The sequence below is a fragment of the Bos indicus genome, chromosome 19 (genome assembly GCF_029378745.1).
Source record: "Bos indicus isolate NIAB-ARS_2022 breed Sahiwal x Tharparkar chromosome 19, NIAB-ARS_B.indTharparkar_mat_pri_1.0, whole genome shotgun sequence".
NCBI classification, from domain to species: domain Eukaryota; kingdom Metazoa; phylum Chordata; class Mammalia; order Artiodactyla; family Bovidae; genus Bos; species Bos indicus.
The window spans coordinates 48,435,619-48,452,700 of NC_091778.1; the positions used below are offsets into that span (position 1 = coordinate 48,435,619).

The following is a 17,082-nucleotide window of genomic DNA, read 5'->3' on the forward strand; positions in this document are numbered from 1 at the left end:
AGTTTCTTTTGTCCCTTTTATTACCAGCCCCTTACCAGCCCCATTCTTCTAGTCATCATCTGGGCTCCTGGTACCTTAAGAAGCCACACATCCCAGGAACTCTTCCAGCTTCACGGTTCTGGTCTAAAAAGCATTGTAATGATGACCCAACTCTACATCTTCATCAGCAAGGTTATTGTTACTCGAACCCCACAAGCATTTTGAGAAGTGGGACTTACTTCGGCCTTCAGTTGCTTTTAATTGTTCTTATGATCCATCACGGGCTACCCTGGTGGCTCAGTGGTAAAGAATCTGCCTGCCAATGCAGGAGACTCTGGTTTGATCCCTGGGTTGGGAAGATGCCCTGGAGAAGGGGATGGCTACTCACTTCAGTATTCTTGCCTGGAGAATCCCATGGCCAGAGGAGTCTGGTGGGCTATAGTCCATGGGGTCACAGAGTCAGACACAACTGAGTGACTCCATAACAACAATGATCCAACATGCCTAACTCAGAGTTTGGGCTTTTAATTATCACTGGGGACATTATCAAAGTTCATCAGTTTTAAGAGGTTGAGAAATCAAAGGTATAAAAAAGTTTGATATGCTATTCCCCTCCAGTGAGTTTTTTTGTTTGTTCTATGAAGAGTAGAGGAATGCACATGTCACATATCCCTCCCCGTGACTCCTGCAGGAGAAAAAGTTGAATTATCTCTGTTCCCTCAACCCCCCGAGTGGATAGTCCCCAGACTCGTGCCACCTGGTGCAGTGACCCATCACATCCTTAAACAAGTTTATATCATCATATTAGGTTTTGATCTGTACTTGAAAGAATCCGAATGAAAAATAAGCAACATGAAGTGAAACCCATTTGAACCCATTTGATAGAGTCTAGAAAATCATCCTGAAATGCCAGGTGTAATCTTTCTTTTTAGCTTTCAGTGGATGTTAACGGCTAAATTTTGCCACAAGCTACATAAACACATTTGACCAAAAGAAGGGGAAATAAAAAGCTAAACAGCATGAACACCCTTGAAGAAACAGAGCCAAATTCTGAGATGGTGTATAATTACGTACTAGCTACCAGATTCTGAAATACCATGTAATATGCCAAATAGATGTTTATTTCCTCTTGGTTTTTCAAAAGTGTCCCACCCAACCACTGAGAGGCACAGCATCAGAATAACTCAGGGTGGGTTTACCCTTCCTCTCCTGCTGCTAGCAGACAGACCTGTAAAGGCACTGCTAATTTGGTGCATACCAGCCTGAAGAGTATTTTAGGCAGTTGCAGGAATAGTGTGTATAGCAGGTTTCTAAGGGCTTCAATTTGAGCCAGTTCATTAAAGGCAAGTCCAGCACAGGAAGGCGTATGTGGCAAAGGTCTATGATTTGGGAGTCACATCTGGTTATTAGGCCTTACACTATTGTACACCCTGAAATGGGGAGTCCCTTGCACATCACTGGGGTCCGAGTAAAAGCTGGGGTTTCCACAAGTAACTGGCCAAGCTCACTGATGCCCCAGGGTTTCAGTATCTACCCAGTGCAAAGTCTATCTTAGTAAATTATCTAAATACACACAGGTTGTATATGGACCAAGTTATTGAGGGGGTCATTAAACTCATGCAACTGATTTTTTTTTTTCCATGTGGACCATTTTTAAAGTCTTTATTGAATTTGTTACAGTATTGCTTCTGTTTTATGTTGTGTGTGTGTGTGTGTGTTTAAGAGGTTTTTTTTTTTTTTTTTTGCCTGCAAGGCATGTAGGATCTTAGCTCCTCGACCAAGAATTGAATCCGCAGCCCCTCTGTTGGAAGGCGAAGTCTTGACCACTGGACCACCAGGGAAGTCCCATGCAACTGATTCTTAAATCCCTACTTTAAATCTTTTCTGGAAGAAGGCGAGGGACAGAGTCAATAATATAACTCATCACTATTCCCATCAAAGTAGTTTCTGTGGGTTGCTATATACTTAATTCGACAATCCTCAGAACATATTAAGGACAATCAAATTTATTTTTGTAGACCTTGTGGTGAGTGGTTTTGAAAATGCTCAATGAAGGTGGATTTGACTTTGAAGATTAGTTACAAGTCAGCTGGACCTGTGTCTGATAAACATCGTTGGTGGTCAAGTTCGCTAATGCTGGCTTTCATCAATGACAAGGCATTCAATTCAACATAGGAAAGTGACTCTGTCCTTCCCTGAAGAAGTTGTGGTCCAGTTTGATAGAAAGACATACAAAAGACAATTCCAATACAATTTCATCAACAATGAAAAAGAAGTATGAAAAGGGTGCTTTGGTATTGGAGTGATAGAAATGTTCTAAAACCAGATGATGGTGATGATAGCAAACTGGGTAAATTTAAACTTAAAACAGGTGAATTTTATGATATGTAAATTACACTTAAATAAGGTTTTGCTTTGTTTTGAAGAGGGTGCTATGGGAATAGAGAGGGTCCCATGGGAATACAGAGGGCCCCTCTAGTTCTAAGTTAAAACTATGGTCTTCACCACTCTTGCTGAGAGAATAAGGACCAGGGAAGGGAGGTTAGAGAAGTGGTGGAGGATTGGGCTGTTCTTGCTGTGGTTCTTGGGTTTGGGACCTGCCTCTGTGTGAGGGGAAAACGATGGAATTGCATACTCAGTTCTCATTTTCCATACATTTCAATCTGGAAGGTGGCAAGGCTGCAGGCAGGGAGACCAGATATGAGGATATTTTAATAAACTTGGAGATAAACCATGGAGGTTGGAACCAGGGCAATGGCCACAGGATGAGAAGGGAGGCACAAGTTCATGAGCTTTTAGGTAAACTCAGCAGGACTTGGTAACTGGCAGGGGTGGGGGTGGGGGGATTGTGCGTGGTGACAAAGAGAAAGGAGTCAGGGAAGGCTTGGGCCACCATCTTCAGAGAGGGGGTGCACAAGAGGATGATCGGGGATGGACCATGCAGAATCCACCATGGACGTGCTGAATTCAGTGTGCCTTTCCAACTCCTAGATGGAACCATCCAGCAAGCAAGTGTGTATGGGATTCTGACACTTTGAGAAGACTCAGGATTACAGATCATGAGTGTCTGACTCTCTTTGCAACCCCATGGACTGTAGCCCTCCAGGCTCCTCTGTCCATGGGATTTCCCAGGCAAGAATTCTGAAGTGGGTTGCCATTTCCTTCTCTAGGAGGATTTCCCAACCCAGGGATTGACCCCATGTCTCCTCCATTAGCAGGCAGGTTCTTTACCACTGAGCCACCTGGGAAGCCCCATCAGTGTATGAGTGGTAGTTAAACACATAGGAAGGGTTGAGATGGGCCATAGAACCTGTGAATTAGGAGAAAACTGGGCTGATGGAAACCTAGGGGAATTAACACGTGATGGGTAGAGCGAGGAATGTGAGTGAAACAGGAGGAAAACCAGGAGAACGTGATGTCAGGAAGCCAGAGAAGTAATGTTTCAAGAAAGAAAGAGTAATGGCCCCAAATGCAGATAAAGCTTCAGAAAACAAAGAGTTAAAAGTTATCTTAGGAGACTAACAGGCCAGTAGGTAATGGGATGCACTCGAGGGAGCAGGGAGTGGAGACAAAAGTCTAGCTGACTGTTTGGGGACATATGGAGACTAGAAAGTGCAGGGGTTGCGGCTAGAAAAGGACTCATGGTCCACAGACAGCTTTGTTCTTTTGTTCTCAGTGTGAGAGAGTTGAACGTGTTTGTGGGCTGAGACAGTAAGAAGAGAAGGAATTCCAAGGATGCAGATGAGAGGTCCACGGATGGAGAGGGGCTGGGAACACAGGGGCGTGGACCAAGCTCTCAGGTCCGGCCCCAGCAGTGAGAGTGTCCTTCTCCCCTTGAGCCTTGAGGGCTAGACAGGCATGCATCCCGGAATGGAAGGGGAAGAGCTGAGTGGGGTCCCACCTGTCGGCCTCAAGTTCTTTGGTTTCGTGTGTGTGCAAAACAGGGAGAGATGGTCCTTGTTGAAAGTACAGGAATGGGAGGTTTGAAAAAAATAAAGTTTAAACCGTGATAATGGAGGGAACTGATGGACAGAGAAAATATTGGAGTTATCCTTCATCCCTCTTTCCCTCACTCTTCCTCCCTATCAGCAAGATGTCTGTGCGGCTTCTGTTGATATTTCCTGGGTCAGGCTGCTTCTCACCACCCCCACTGTCACCATGCTGGTCTCGCCTAAATTTTTATCAGTTTCCTTACAAGTTTCTCTGCAGCTTCTCTTGCCCTTTTCAGTCCTTTTCCCACACAACAGCCAGAGTGATCTTTTTTTTTTTTTTTCCCCCTAAATTCATTTATTTCTGGCTGCTCTGGGTCTTCATTGCTGCGCACAAGCTTTCTCTAGTTGCGGCGAGTGGGGAGGTTCTCTCTAGTTGTGATGTGCAGGCTTTTCGTTGCAGTGTGTTCTTTTGTTGTGAAACACAGACTCTAGGCACGTGGGCTCGGTAATTGTGGCTCACGGGCTCCAGAACGCAAGCTTGACAGCTGTGGTGCCTGGGCTCAGTTACCCTGAGGCACGTGGGATCCTCCCACACCAGGGATGAAACTGGTGTCTCCTGCATTGCAAGGCAGATTCTTAACCACTGGACCATCAGGGAAGCCCCTGAAGTGATCTTTTTAAAAAGGTAAATCAGGTCATACCACTCTCCTGCTTTAAATTGTTTAATAATTCTCACTGGGATAAGAGTAAGCGCCAAAGACCAAGCTTTGCCCTGAGAGACTCGATGTGATCTGGTCCCATCCACATCCTCCCTTAGTGTTTCAGCCAAGCTGACCTTCTTTTGTTTGCACCATTAGTTCCCGCCACAGGGCCTTTGCACCTGCTTCCTTGCTGCTCAGGATGCTCTGACCAGCTCTTTCCCATCATTTTACCTCCAGGATCAAATGTTATTTCCTCAAAGAAGATGTCTTGCCTATGTAAAAGAGCATCACCCAACCCCCTTTACCTCTGTTTTACTGGCCTCATTAAATTTATCATATATATTATATTGTCTCACATATTAATTTACTTGTGTGTGTAGCTTGTTTCTCAGTCATAGAATAAGAACTCGGGGAGAGAAGGGACTTTGTTCAGAATGTTGTTGTTGTTCACTCGCTCAGTCATGTCCAACTCTTTTCTGCCCCATGGACTGTAGCCAGCCATGTCCCTCTGTCCACAGGATTTCCCAAGCAAGAATACTGGAGTGGGTTGCCATTTTCTTCTCCAGGGGATCATCCCAACCCAGGGATCGAATCCAAGTCTCCTGCATTAGCACATGGACTCTTTACCACTTGAGCCACCAGGGAAGCCCCGTTCAGGACACAGTAGGCACTTAATAATAATAATTATTTATAAAAACAGTGTTGAAAGTGTCCTTATTAACAAGCACAGTGTTGAAAGCCCAAGTGAGATTAGAAAATAAAGCTGCAAGTGACTCCAAGCTGCGCGGTTGTGCGGTTTTCTTCAGGAGAGACCATCACATAATAAGATTGATCTTCTTACGTGCCTGTTCCGAAGACAGTTTCAAGCAAGTGTGTCCAAACCTGGGCTCTGTGGCAGAGACATCTTTGTGGAAAGCAGAGGGCCTCCCAGTGTGACCAGTTCGGATGTTTACGTTCTTATCATCTTATAGAAATCCCCTCAATTCTACAGCCTTGGAGGTGGATTGACAAGAGTAGGAGGCAATTGCTGACTTCATTTCCAGGCCCAGAGCTGAACTGTATTATACAGGTGAAATCAGGTTACTGAGATCGGTCTGGTTGCCTTGGTGACATGGGAGGTTGGGTTATATTTGAAATTGCCAAGAAGGGGAAAAGCCTGATGGTGACAGGTCTCTGTTCTCCTTCGGGAAGGAGCACGTTTCGATCCTCAGCTGAAGCTAAGGATGTGCCTCCTTGGTTGCTGAGGGTGACCTCCAGCCAGTGGGCTGAGTGACACTTTCTAACTGCTCCCAGAATCCCACAAGCCAGTCTGGTAGGTTTGTCCCACGCCAGCTCTGGGTAATTACATCATGACTTCTCAGGCTCCCTGTCTGTTTTGTTTTTGCATGTAAACACTGTAACTAGGGTGACGAAGAGTTAGCTTGTTGTAGAATGTGTTAACCACCTTTCTTCTGGCTGCAGGACAATGGAAGGGTGTGTTGTTTGATAAATGGTAGGGTGACCCGGTTAACTCCTTAATGTCTTTTTTTTCTTGATTGCTGGTTTATCCAATTTAAGCCCTGATATCATTTGTTGATAAGGTTTGTGTGCCAAGCCCTGGGCTAAATACTTTAAAAATGTTATTTCATTTCCATGAGGATATAATGGGGGGGGGGGCGGGCACAATTATCCCCATTGTACAGATGAGGAAACAGACTCTGAGAAGTAGCTTTTCATTGGTCACACAGCTGTTAAGTATGGGTTTTTGAGATTTTTTTTTTTTACAGATTTTTTTTGTTGTTGTTGTTATGGACCATTTTTAAAGTCTTTACTGAATTTGTTACAATATTGCTTCTGGTTTTTTTAAATATATTTTTAATTAGAGGATAACTGTTTTACAATGTTGTGCTGGTTTCTGCTGTACAACAGGCTGAATCAGCCGTAAGCATACATATATCGCTGCCCCCCACCACCCTCTTGAACCTCCCTCCTACCTCCTCATCCCCATTTCTCTAGGTTGTCCCAGAGCACCAGGTTGAGCTCCTTGTGATCTACAGGCAACTTCCCACGGGCTATCTATTTCACACGTGGCAGTGTGTATGTTTCCGTGCTCTGCTCTCAATTCGTCCCACCCTCTCCTTCCTCGCCTGTGTCCACAAGTCTGTTTTGTATGTCTGTGTCTCATTGCTGCCCTGCAGATAGGCTCATCAGTACCATTGTTCTAGATTCCACGTATATGCATTAATATACTGCTTCTGTTTTACTTTTTTTTTTTTGGCTTTGAAACATGTGGGATTTTAGTTCCCAGAGCAGGGATCAAACCTGCACCCCCTGCATTAGAAGGCGAAGTCTTAACTACTGGACTGCCAGGGAAGTCCCAAGCGTGGGGTTTGGCTTTTGGAAACCTGTTACTGCTTCTCATATACCAGTACCGTTTCCCCGATTCTCTCCTCATACTGCTGGTGGAAGAGAATTCTCACTTCCTGCTATTACCTGGTATTCTGAGTCCACCTTGTGCTGCATGTCCCGCAGATATTGAACATCACTGACGAACTTCTGCCTGTCCTTTGCTTCGTGTAACATGATTCTTAATCCCCGACCTGTGTATAGAAGATGAATAAATGTGCTGTGATATAACCCTTTGTTGCTTTGCCATTTGGGGACTTCTCTTAGTATAATTGCTTTTATTCTCTTATTAATCTCATGTCCATTGTTGGAAGGGCACAGATGCTCCTTTCAGACTCAGAGGACTCTTTGTCTGGGTGTCGATGCCCTTACAGCCCTCTTGTTCCAGACATAAATAATGTAGCCACTTTCATCAGCTGGCTTCAGCCAGCCTGTCCTGGTTACTCAGAGGGAGTTAGACCGGCAGAAGCAGTTTGACCACATGACAAAAAAGAACCTAGCTCGATTAGCAATGACCGAAGCTCTGAGCCCCGTGGTCACATAAACGCATGGACTCTACAATGATCACACCCCTATTCCAATTCAGGCACTCCGCTGGGCATGGGGGTCAGGTGGTCTGGATGATGACATGGCCCTGGGCTTTGTGTTTCTCAATCTAGGGTGGAAGCCAGCACTGAATATGGTAGTCCCCCAGCCCCTCAGACTCCACATGGCTTTCTCACAAACTGCTCCTCCTCCCAAGTTTTCTGGAGGGAACGTTGGCATCAACCAGCTGGCTGCCCGAGCAAGTAACCTGGGTGGCTTCCTTCACCCTGCCCCCTCCTAGCCCAACCATATGAAAACCAAGTCCTGATGGTTTTCATCCCTGAGTATCCCTGGGATCCATCATGATTAGAGCACAGGCACTAGTGTGAGACTCTCTGGGTTCAAACCCCAAGTCTTAGAACTTGACAGTGGACCCTGATGCTGATAAGTGCGACGGAGCAGAAACACGGGGTCTCTGAGAAACTGTCATTGGGGGAGGGGGAGGCAAGGTTTTCCTTAGGGAAGGATACTGGCTTTGCTAAGGAGTGAGCTGGGCTGGAAATGGGACAGAAAGGATCTGGGACAGAAAGGACAAAAAGTACAGAGGTTTCAGGGCAGGAAGGGGATGGGGCAGCTGGAACACAGGGAGGCCAGGAAAGCCACGGAAGGGCTGTGGGCCCAGCTCACAAGGAGCCTTGGAGGTTGGATTCAGAGTCATATAAAGCCCCTGGAAGGTTCCATTCAGGGGGAGGACATGATTAGATCTGCATTTTTAAAGTTCCCTTCAGGGGATTCCCTGGTGGTCTGGGGGTGAAGACTTCATGTTCTCACTGCTAGGGGCCCAGATTCAATCCCTGGTCGGGGAAGTAAGATCCTATAAGCTGTAGCCAAAACCAAAACAAAGCCAAAGGTCCCTCCAGCTGTAGGATAGAGACTGGATGGAGGGTGGGGGAGGAGGTAGAGGAAGAATGGAAGTGGACAGGCCACTGGGGACATGTTAGAGGAATCTACGTAAGATGGTGCCCAGACTTGGGTCACAACTGGAGGGGAAGAGGAGGAGGAGCTCATAGCTACTGTTTATGGAGCCTCTGGAAGTGCTAAGCAGTGTTTGACACATTTAAACATACTAACTCACACAATCTTCACCATTGCAGCAAAAATTAGATCTCTTTTGCAGACGAGGAAACTGAGGCACAAAGGGATTAAGTAACTTGTCTAGGGTTACAGAGCTGGTAAGCCCAAGAGTTGGGGTTTGAACCCAGGGAGTCTCATGCCAGTGCCCACGCTCTAATCATGATCAGTTCAAGGGACACTGAGGAGGGAAAAATCATCAGGTCTTGGTGATAATAAAAATGACATGATAATAAAAAAGATGGAGGTATAAAGGCAGCAGGCTGCCCAGGTTACTGGCTTGGGCAGCCAGATGGTTGATGCCAATCCTCCCTTCAGAAAACTTGGAATGAGGAGCAGGTTTGTGAGAAAATAATGGAGATTTTGAGGGGGCCGGGGACAGCAAATGGAGATGTCAAGTAAGCAGTTAGATATACTGCTCTGGAGCTGACTAGAGAAGGGAAGACTGGGGCGTTGCTGGCATTTTGGTAACAGCTGCAGTGGAAGGCAGGGTGGGTATTGAAAAGAGAATGATCACCCAGGACAAAATTCTGAGGACCACTGGATTTTAAGAACAGGAAAGGCAGCAGAAGAGAAACTCTGGGAAGAAGCCAGAGAGGCAGGAGGAAAACCGAGAATCAGGTGGGCGCAGTTTCACAGATGCTGAGAAGTGCGTGTTTCAAGGAGGAGATTATTAATAACCTTGGTGAGAGCCTTTTAGTGGAGTGACGGGGCCGAAGACAGATTGCACTGAGTTGCGTAAATGTGAGGTAAGGAAGTGCAGACGATGCTTTCAAGAAGTTTGTCTCTGACTGGTGTGGTCTAAATTTATGACAAAAACATTGAATTAGTTAATGGCATAGTTCATAGTGAGTCTACTGGCTTTCATTTATAAGGTCATCAGGGGCCTATTAACCAGTGAAGCTCTTTTACTTATTTCTTTCTATCTATCTATCTATATATATATTTTTTTTAACTGAGATATAATTGACATATGGGCTTCCTTGGTAGCTCAGTGGTAAGGAACCTGCCTGCCAATGCAGGAGACACACACAGGTTTGATCCCTGGGTTGGGAAGATACCCTGGAGAAGGAAATGGTGACCCATTCCAGTATTCTTGCCTGGGAAATCCCATGGACAGAGGAGCCTGACATAACTAAGCACTACCTCATTGACATATAACATCATATTAGTTTCAGGAGTACATTGGTATTTGTATGTATTGTGAAAGGAACACCACCATGAGTCTAGTTAATATCTGTCAGCCCACATCATTACAATTATTTTTTGTTCTTGTGATGAGAACTTCTAAGATCTATTCTGTTAGCAATGTTCACATATACTGTGTTATTAACTATAGTTACTATGTTGTACATTGCATCCTTAGTATTTATTTAATAACAGAAAGTATGTACTCTCTAGCTCCTTTGCCATTTCACTCTCTTCCTACTCCATGCCTCTGGCAACCACCAAGCTGTTCTCTGTATGCTCTCTGTATCCATGAGTTTGGTGATTTCATTTTTTAGATTCCACATATGAGAGAGATCATGGTATTTTGTCTCTCTCTGACTTATTTCACTTAGCCCTTAAGGTCAATCATGTAGTCACAAATGCCAAGGTTTCCTCCTTTTTTACAGATGAATAATATTCCATTATGTGTGTGTGTGTGTGTGTGTGAGAGAGAGAGAGAGAGAGAGTGTGTGTGTGTGTCCATGAGTATGTGCATGCTCAGTCATGTCCAACTCTTTGTGACCCCATGGACAAGCTCCGCCAGGCCCCTCTGTCCATGGAATTTTCCAGGCAAGAATCCTTTAGTGGGTTGCCATTTCCTTCTCCAGGGGATCTTTATAGATACACCACATTTTCTTTATCCATTCGTCCATTGATAAGACATTTCAGTTGCTTCCATGTCTAGGTTATTGTAAATAATGCTGCAGTGAACCTAGGGGTGCATATATTAATATCTTTTTGAGTTAGTGTTTTCATTTCCTTTGGATTAAATACCCAGGACTGAAATTGCTGTGTCAAATGTAGTTCTATTTTTAATTTTTTGGAGGAACCTCCATACTGTTTTCCATAATGGCTGCACCAATTTACATTCCCATGAACAGTGCACATGGGTTTTTCTCCTCATCTTTGCCAACACTTGTCATCAACATTTGTTGTTTCTTTCTTTTTGATAAAAGCCATTCAAACACATGTGAAGTGGTATCTCGTTGTGGTTTTGATTTGCATTTCCCTGATTAGTGATGTTGAACACCTTTTCATGCACCTGTTGGCCACCTGTATGTCTTCTTTGGGAAAAAGTCTATTCAGATCAGCTCATTTTAAAAACCAGGTTGTTTATCTGCTATTGAGTTGTATGAGTTATTTATATATTTTGTATATTAACCCCTTATTAGATATATGATTTGCAAATATTTTCTCCCATTCTGTGGGTTTGCTTTTTCATTTTGTTGATGGTTTTCTTTGCTGTGCAGAAGCCTTTTAGTTTGATGGAGGCCCACTTGTTGATTTTTGCTTTTGTTGCCACATTTAAAAAATCCATTGCAAGGACCAATATTGAAGAATTTACTATCTTACTTCTTTTAGGAGTTTTATGGTTTGGGGTCTTACGTTCAAATTTTTAATCCATTTTGAGTTGATGTCTGTGTGTGGTGTAAGACAGTGGTCCAGTTTCATTCTTTTGCATGTGCCTGTCCAGTTTTCCCAACATTGTTCATTGAAGAGGCTATCTTTTCCCCTCTGTATATTCTTGGTTCCTTTGTCATAAATTGACCACATATACATGGGTTTATTTCTCTATTCTGTTCCATTCATCTATATGTCTATTTTTCTTCCAGTATCATACTGTTTTCATTACTATAGCACTGTAATATAGTTTGAAATCAAGACGAGTGATGCCTCCAGCTTGGTTCTTCTTTCCTACATGTGTTTTTTAATGACAGTCATGTGACAGATGCTGCTGGAGGCTCTGGGGAAACAGCAAGATAAGGCAGAGGACATTCTTGACCTCAGGTGTCTGTATTCTATGGCTCTCCTTCCTTGTTTGGTTTATTTTTCCAGTTGTTCAGGTATTGGCAGAATCAGGTTGCCTCTGACTCATGGTGACCCAGTGTCTGGTCTGGTCTCTATGAAATCTTGCAAGATTTATCATTGAGCCCCAAACAATATCGTCTAGGAACTTGTATTGGCCCCTTGGGGCATATTTTCTCTCATTTATAGCAAGTTGATCTTTGTGAGTCAGAATCCAAAACTACAATCTGATAGGTAGTTCCACAGATGACACACAAAGCCTAAATTTTGTCTCTGAGAATTTTAATAGTCATTTATGGAAGTCTAATTTAAGAGACTACTTTTAACTTTTCATATGAATTTGTACCTGCATAGAATAAACTTATGTTCCCACGCTTTTCAGAAAACAATGGTGTTAAAACTGGCAGAAAGATGAATCCCTGCTGCTACTGATGGAAAGAAAAGCCTGTCTGAATATTAATCAGGCAGAGAACATAAGGATTCACAATGAAAATATGTTAATGGTCACTAAAAGAGTGTATCCCAGAATCCACTTGGATGATACATTTTGGTTACAAAATTAACCTGGAAAAACCAGCTAATCTCTCCTGGCTTTAATGCCGTGTTATTTTAAGGAGGCTTCTCAGTCAAGAGACATGAAATAATTTTGTCTAAAGAGGTGGGAAATAGCATTATCTGAATTACTCCATGCTAGGTTACCTCTGACTTCACAATCACCTACCAAATAATGGACTTTAAAATTGCCTACAAGTCTCTTTGTCCTCCCATAAACTCTCTATGACTGGACTCTACTATAAAATCAATATTTGGAAGCATCGTGGTGCCACATTTAATCTCTTACTTAAATACATCAATACTTTGTGAGATTAAACAAATACTCTAGGCCCCAAAGAAACAGATTATTAGAGCTAGATCAAGGAGATGATGGGTAGGTCACCACAGTTTAGGTGAACATCCTCCACATTTCTGAAGTGGCGCTTGAACTTCATACTGGACTTCGGGTTTGGAAAACTGAGCAGGAGGAACCAGAAATGGAAATCACTATATGGAAATAAATCCACATGAGATCATGCTTCATGTGTGGATCTCAGCTTTGTGGGCCTACTCAACCAGATGGCCATTTGAAGCCCCAATTTTTTTCTTAGCAAATACAGGCAGGTGGAGGGGAGGAGAGTGATAATAACATGTGGGCAGGGAGCATGTTTCTAAAACAGCATTCTGTATTCTCTGCTGTTTCTCACCTTTGAACTGCTTCTCAATTCAATATCCACTCATGGTTATGCACACTTCTGTTTTAAGTCTCTGGTGATAATGTGCCAGTTTGGGGCTTTAGAAATCCACAGGAGAAGCCATATTAAGTCAGGAGAGGGAGCAGGAAATGAGAAGAGAGGAGGAGGAGGCATGTGGGAGAGGAAGTCCTACTTGGCTGAAAGCGAGAGTGAACAATTCTTCTTGGCCTCAAAATTCTACACGTCTGTGAAAGTTCAGGGAGGAATATTCTAAGAACTTTGTGACATATGCCTTCCTCTCTAGTGTCAATTTCCAGTGAATTCAGACTTAATTTCCCTGACTAAGGAGAAACAAAGTCTGACTGCCGAATATATTTCTTCCAGTGCTCTAAAAAAATCACATGTGCTGTCTTTCTGTTCTATGGTCACGTTTCACAAAAAAGAATTGATGGGAAGGGAGTTCTTTTTATTATTAATAATAATCAAGCCATTTCACTGTTTTCTTATGATGTTCTCATATTATGCTGCTTCTGCTATGTCACTTCAGCCGTGTTGGACTCTGTGTGATCCCATAGACGGCAGCCCACTAGGCTCCCCCATCCCTGGGATTCTCCAGGCAAGAACACTGGAGTGGGTTGCCATTTCCTTCGCCAATGCATGAAAGTGAAAAGTGAAAGTGAAGTCGTTCAGTCGTGTCCGACTCTTAGCGACCCCATGGACTGCAGCCCACCAGGCTCCTCCATCCATGGGATTTTCCAGGCAAGAGTACTGGAGTAGGGTGCCGTTGCCTTCTCCATCTCATATTATAAGTGTCATCAAAATGAATATGTTATTGCTTCACTCACAAAGAAAAATGTCAATGTAAGCCCCTCTTTCAAGTTAAGGTTCCTCTGAACCAAAACCTAAATGGCTGTATTTATATTTATACTTGATCATCAGGTTTATGGGCTTCCTTGGTGGCTCAGATATTAAAGAATCTGCCTGGAATGTGGGAGACCTGGGTTCAGTCACTAGGATGGGAAGATCCCCTGGAGGAGGGCATGGCAACCCACTCCAGTATTCTTGCCTGGAGAATCCTCATGGACAGAGGAGCCTGGCGCGCTACAGACTACGGGGTAGCAAAGGGTTGGGCAGGACTGAGTGACTAAGCACTGCACATCAGGTTTATAAATCTCCCACCTTTCCATAACTCGGTGCTGGGAAGAAGGATTGTAGAGGCTTTATTCATCTTCTTTACACAATTAATTTGTAATAACAAAGATTACAAAATTTGTTAAAATTTAACTTTCAAAAATCTTAAAAATTCGAAAAATCTGTAAAAAAAAAAAATCTTAACTTACAAAAATATTTTGAGTATAGGCGACAAATATGAGTGATTTAGGCTCACTCTTCCTAACATTCCACTACTGAGAGAATAATACTATGACCGAAGAAAAAGACGGGGAACTGAGAGGGGCGAGGGTAGATGGTTTGACTCTTCCATCCGATTTGCCTAGGAGATCGGGGGCGGGGTTGGGGTGAAGTACTGTAAATGGCTTATGAGAAAAGTTCTTTGGCGTTGACTTCCCTTTATCAATCAAACCGTGAAAGAGCCGGACGGTCATACACTGACCATCAAGCCCAGAAAAGACAGACTCAACGTGTAACTGGGAAACTCTGGGGCTGGGCGGGGATGTCACAGGCTGGACCAGCAATTCGATGCTCTCAACAATACTAATAATTTCTCACTGAGGGGCCGGAAGGGCCGTGAACCGTATACTTCTCTTGGAGTATGGGGGGGAAGTTATGTGGATGCAAGGGGCCTGCCAGAGTGCAAATACAGGACCCCCACACCGTGTCTGAGGTAGAAAAATGCGGGGGGTGTGGCCAGCTGAGAGGGAGTGACCAAGTCCTTAGGATTTAGGCGGGATTCCGCACCCCCCTCCCCCTCAACCCCGTCCCAGAATCGGAGTCGTCTCAAGGAAAAGTGATCTCCCATCTTTTTCCCCCACATCCTCGGAGGACCAGGGGCCGCGCGGTCGCGGGGGCGGCCGGGCCGGCCGTTACCTTGCGGGTCAGTCCTCTCCCCCTGGAAGGGGCTAAAGGGGCCGAGGGGCGGGGCAGGCGGGCCGGTCCAGGGCGGAGGAGCCGCCCATCAATCGCGCGGGGCTGTCCCGGTGCTCTTCTTCCTCCTCGCTCTTCTCTCCCGCCTCTACCGGCCCCTCTTCCTCCTCCTCCCCGGAGGCAGCTTTTGGCGGCGGCGGCCGGGCTTGCTAGGGGCGGAGGCGGTGGGGGCGGCTGCCTAGCGTCCTCCCGTTTCCTTGGCAACCCGGCCCCCGCCCTCCTCTCGCGGCCGTGGGGGGTGGGGGGGGGGGCGGGGAGGGCGGGGCTGCGGCCGTGGAGGTCCTGAACCCGGACTTGGGAGCCCGGCCGGTTGCCGTGGGAACTAGTCGGGATGCTATCCGGAAGGCCAAGCGGCGATGGCGGCAAGCGAAGAAGAGGTGCTGAAGGAGTCGGATTGGCTTTGTCTTGATGTCCAAAGCCCAGATCTAGATATTGAGGCCTTCGCTCCTGCCCGGATTAGTGCTGAAGAATGAAAACCAGAGGGGAAAGTATTTTTAATCGAATAAAATAATATTAAAGGCAACACAACGGTAGAGGGAAAGACAGTGCAGCCCTGCAGTCTGAGCTGCGCAGGGGATCTCTGAAATGTCTGCGCCAACATAAAAAGGAAGAAATAAATGACTAAGGGGGTCACCCCATCAATGGTAGATCAGAGACAGGAGTCCGGTTTTCTCTTGGTTGTCAGTAATCTTGGCTGCTTTTCCCAAGGCTCTTGGAGGTTTAGACTAGTGCCCACAGATTTGCAAAGAAGGCGCCTGAGCCTGTGCTAGATACGCCCTCTGTCAGGTTTATTTTTGTCTGTGGTTTTCGTAGGCAAAGATGACTCTCTTCCATTTATTGTGCATATTTAGACACCTGATAACTTGCCAACTAATGTCAAGTTCTGGCATTTTTGATTGGGTAGAGAATAGGGAAAAGGGAGAATAGAAATACTTGGACTATTCATCCGTGCTCAGAATCCTCAGGTGTCCGTGCTTTGGGTGTTTTCTCAGTAATCCCCTAAATCCAGTTGACCTCCATGTCTCCTGCAGCATCACACACCCTTCTTTCTTTTATCACCACCACCCTAGTTTGGGGCTCTGTGACCTTTTAACTAATCTTCCCAGGTGGCTCAGTGGTAAAGAATCCACCTGCCAGTGCAGGAGATGCTGGAGATGTGGGTTCAATCCCTGGGTCAGGAAGATCCCTTGGAGAAGGGAATGGTAACCCACTCCAGTATTTTTGCCTGAAAAATGCCACAGACAGAGAGCCTGGTGGGCTACAGTTCATTTGGTAGTAAAGAGTCAGACACGACTGAGCACCTGAGCACGCACGCACAACCTTTTAACTGGGTTATTAGATGGGCCTCCTAACCACACCCTGCATCCCTGTCTTCCACACCCTATGCCCACCATTTCCATTGTTCTAAAACCAGCACAGATCCAGTGTCATTGAGCCACACGTTAGGAAGCTCTCAAAATACCTTACTCCCTGGGGAATGAAATCCCTTCCCCAGGGCTTACCTTCTTGCTTTTCCTCATTCAGCGCTTCTTCAATCATACTTCCACCAGAAGCAACTGTGTGTTACACACTGAACATTACTCCCTGCCTTCATACCAACTCCTAAGGCACATCCTGAGCCTGGCAGAGCCCAGATCAAATATATTGAGTTGGCCAAAAATTATGTTTGGGTTTTCCATACTTTTATGAAAAATTTGAATGAAATATTAAGCCAACCCAATATTTACGTGAAGTCTTTATTTTGGGCACTTTGTCATCCAGCTTTCATTGGTTCTTCAGCAATCCCTAATACCTGTCCATCTCTTGTGGCATTGTTGTCGTTCAGTTGCTCAGTTGTGTCCAACTCTTTGGGACCCCATGGGCTGCAGCACACCAGGCTTTCCTGTCCTTCACCATCTCTCAGAGCTTGCTCAAACTCATGTCCATTGAGTTGGTGATGCCATCTCATCCTCTGTCATCCCCTTTTCCTCCTGCCTTCAATCTTTCCCAACATCAGAGTCTTTTTCAATGAGTCGGCTCTTCACATTAGGTGGCCAAAGTACTGGAGCTTCAGCTTCAGCATCAGTCTTCAAAATGAATATT

The 17,082-nt window shown here is 45.0% G+C and overlaps 1 protein-coding gene across 9 annotated transcripts in view; it reads right to left on the reverse strand.

Annotated features, from left to right (window-relative positions):
- The window catches only part of MARCHF10 (membrane associated ring-CH-type finger 10), a 103,838-nt gene extending 88,644 nt beyond the window's left edge, over positions 1–15,194 (reverse strand). For 7 of the 9 annotated variants that reach the window (XR_011562105.1, XR_011562104.1, XM_070773728.1 and 4 more), the window contains exons 1-2: positions 14,944–15,194; positions 7,085–7,191 (exon numbers count right to left, since the gene is read on the reverse strand). Coding sequence is in view for 7 of the 9 variants with exons in the window: in XM_070773728.1 (XP_070629829.1) it covers positions 7,085–7,174 (90 nt within the window). In the remaining 2 variants the exon portion in view is untranslated. Of the gene's footprint in view, positions 1–7,084; positions 7,192–9,334; positions 9,461–12,909; positions 13,283–14,943 lie in introns of those variants that run through there. The other 2 variants (XM_070773724.1, XM_070773725.1) reach the window with 2 other exon arrangements.
- Between the last annotated feature and the right edge of the window lie 1,888 nt (positions 15,195–17,082).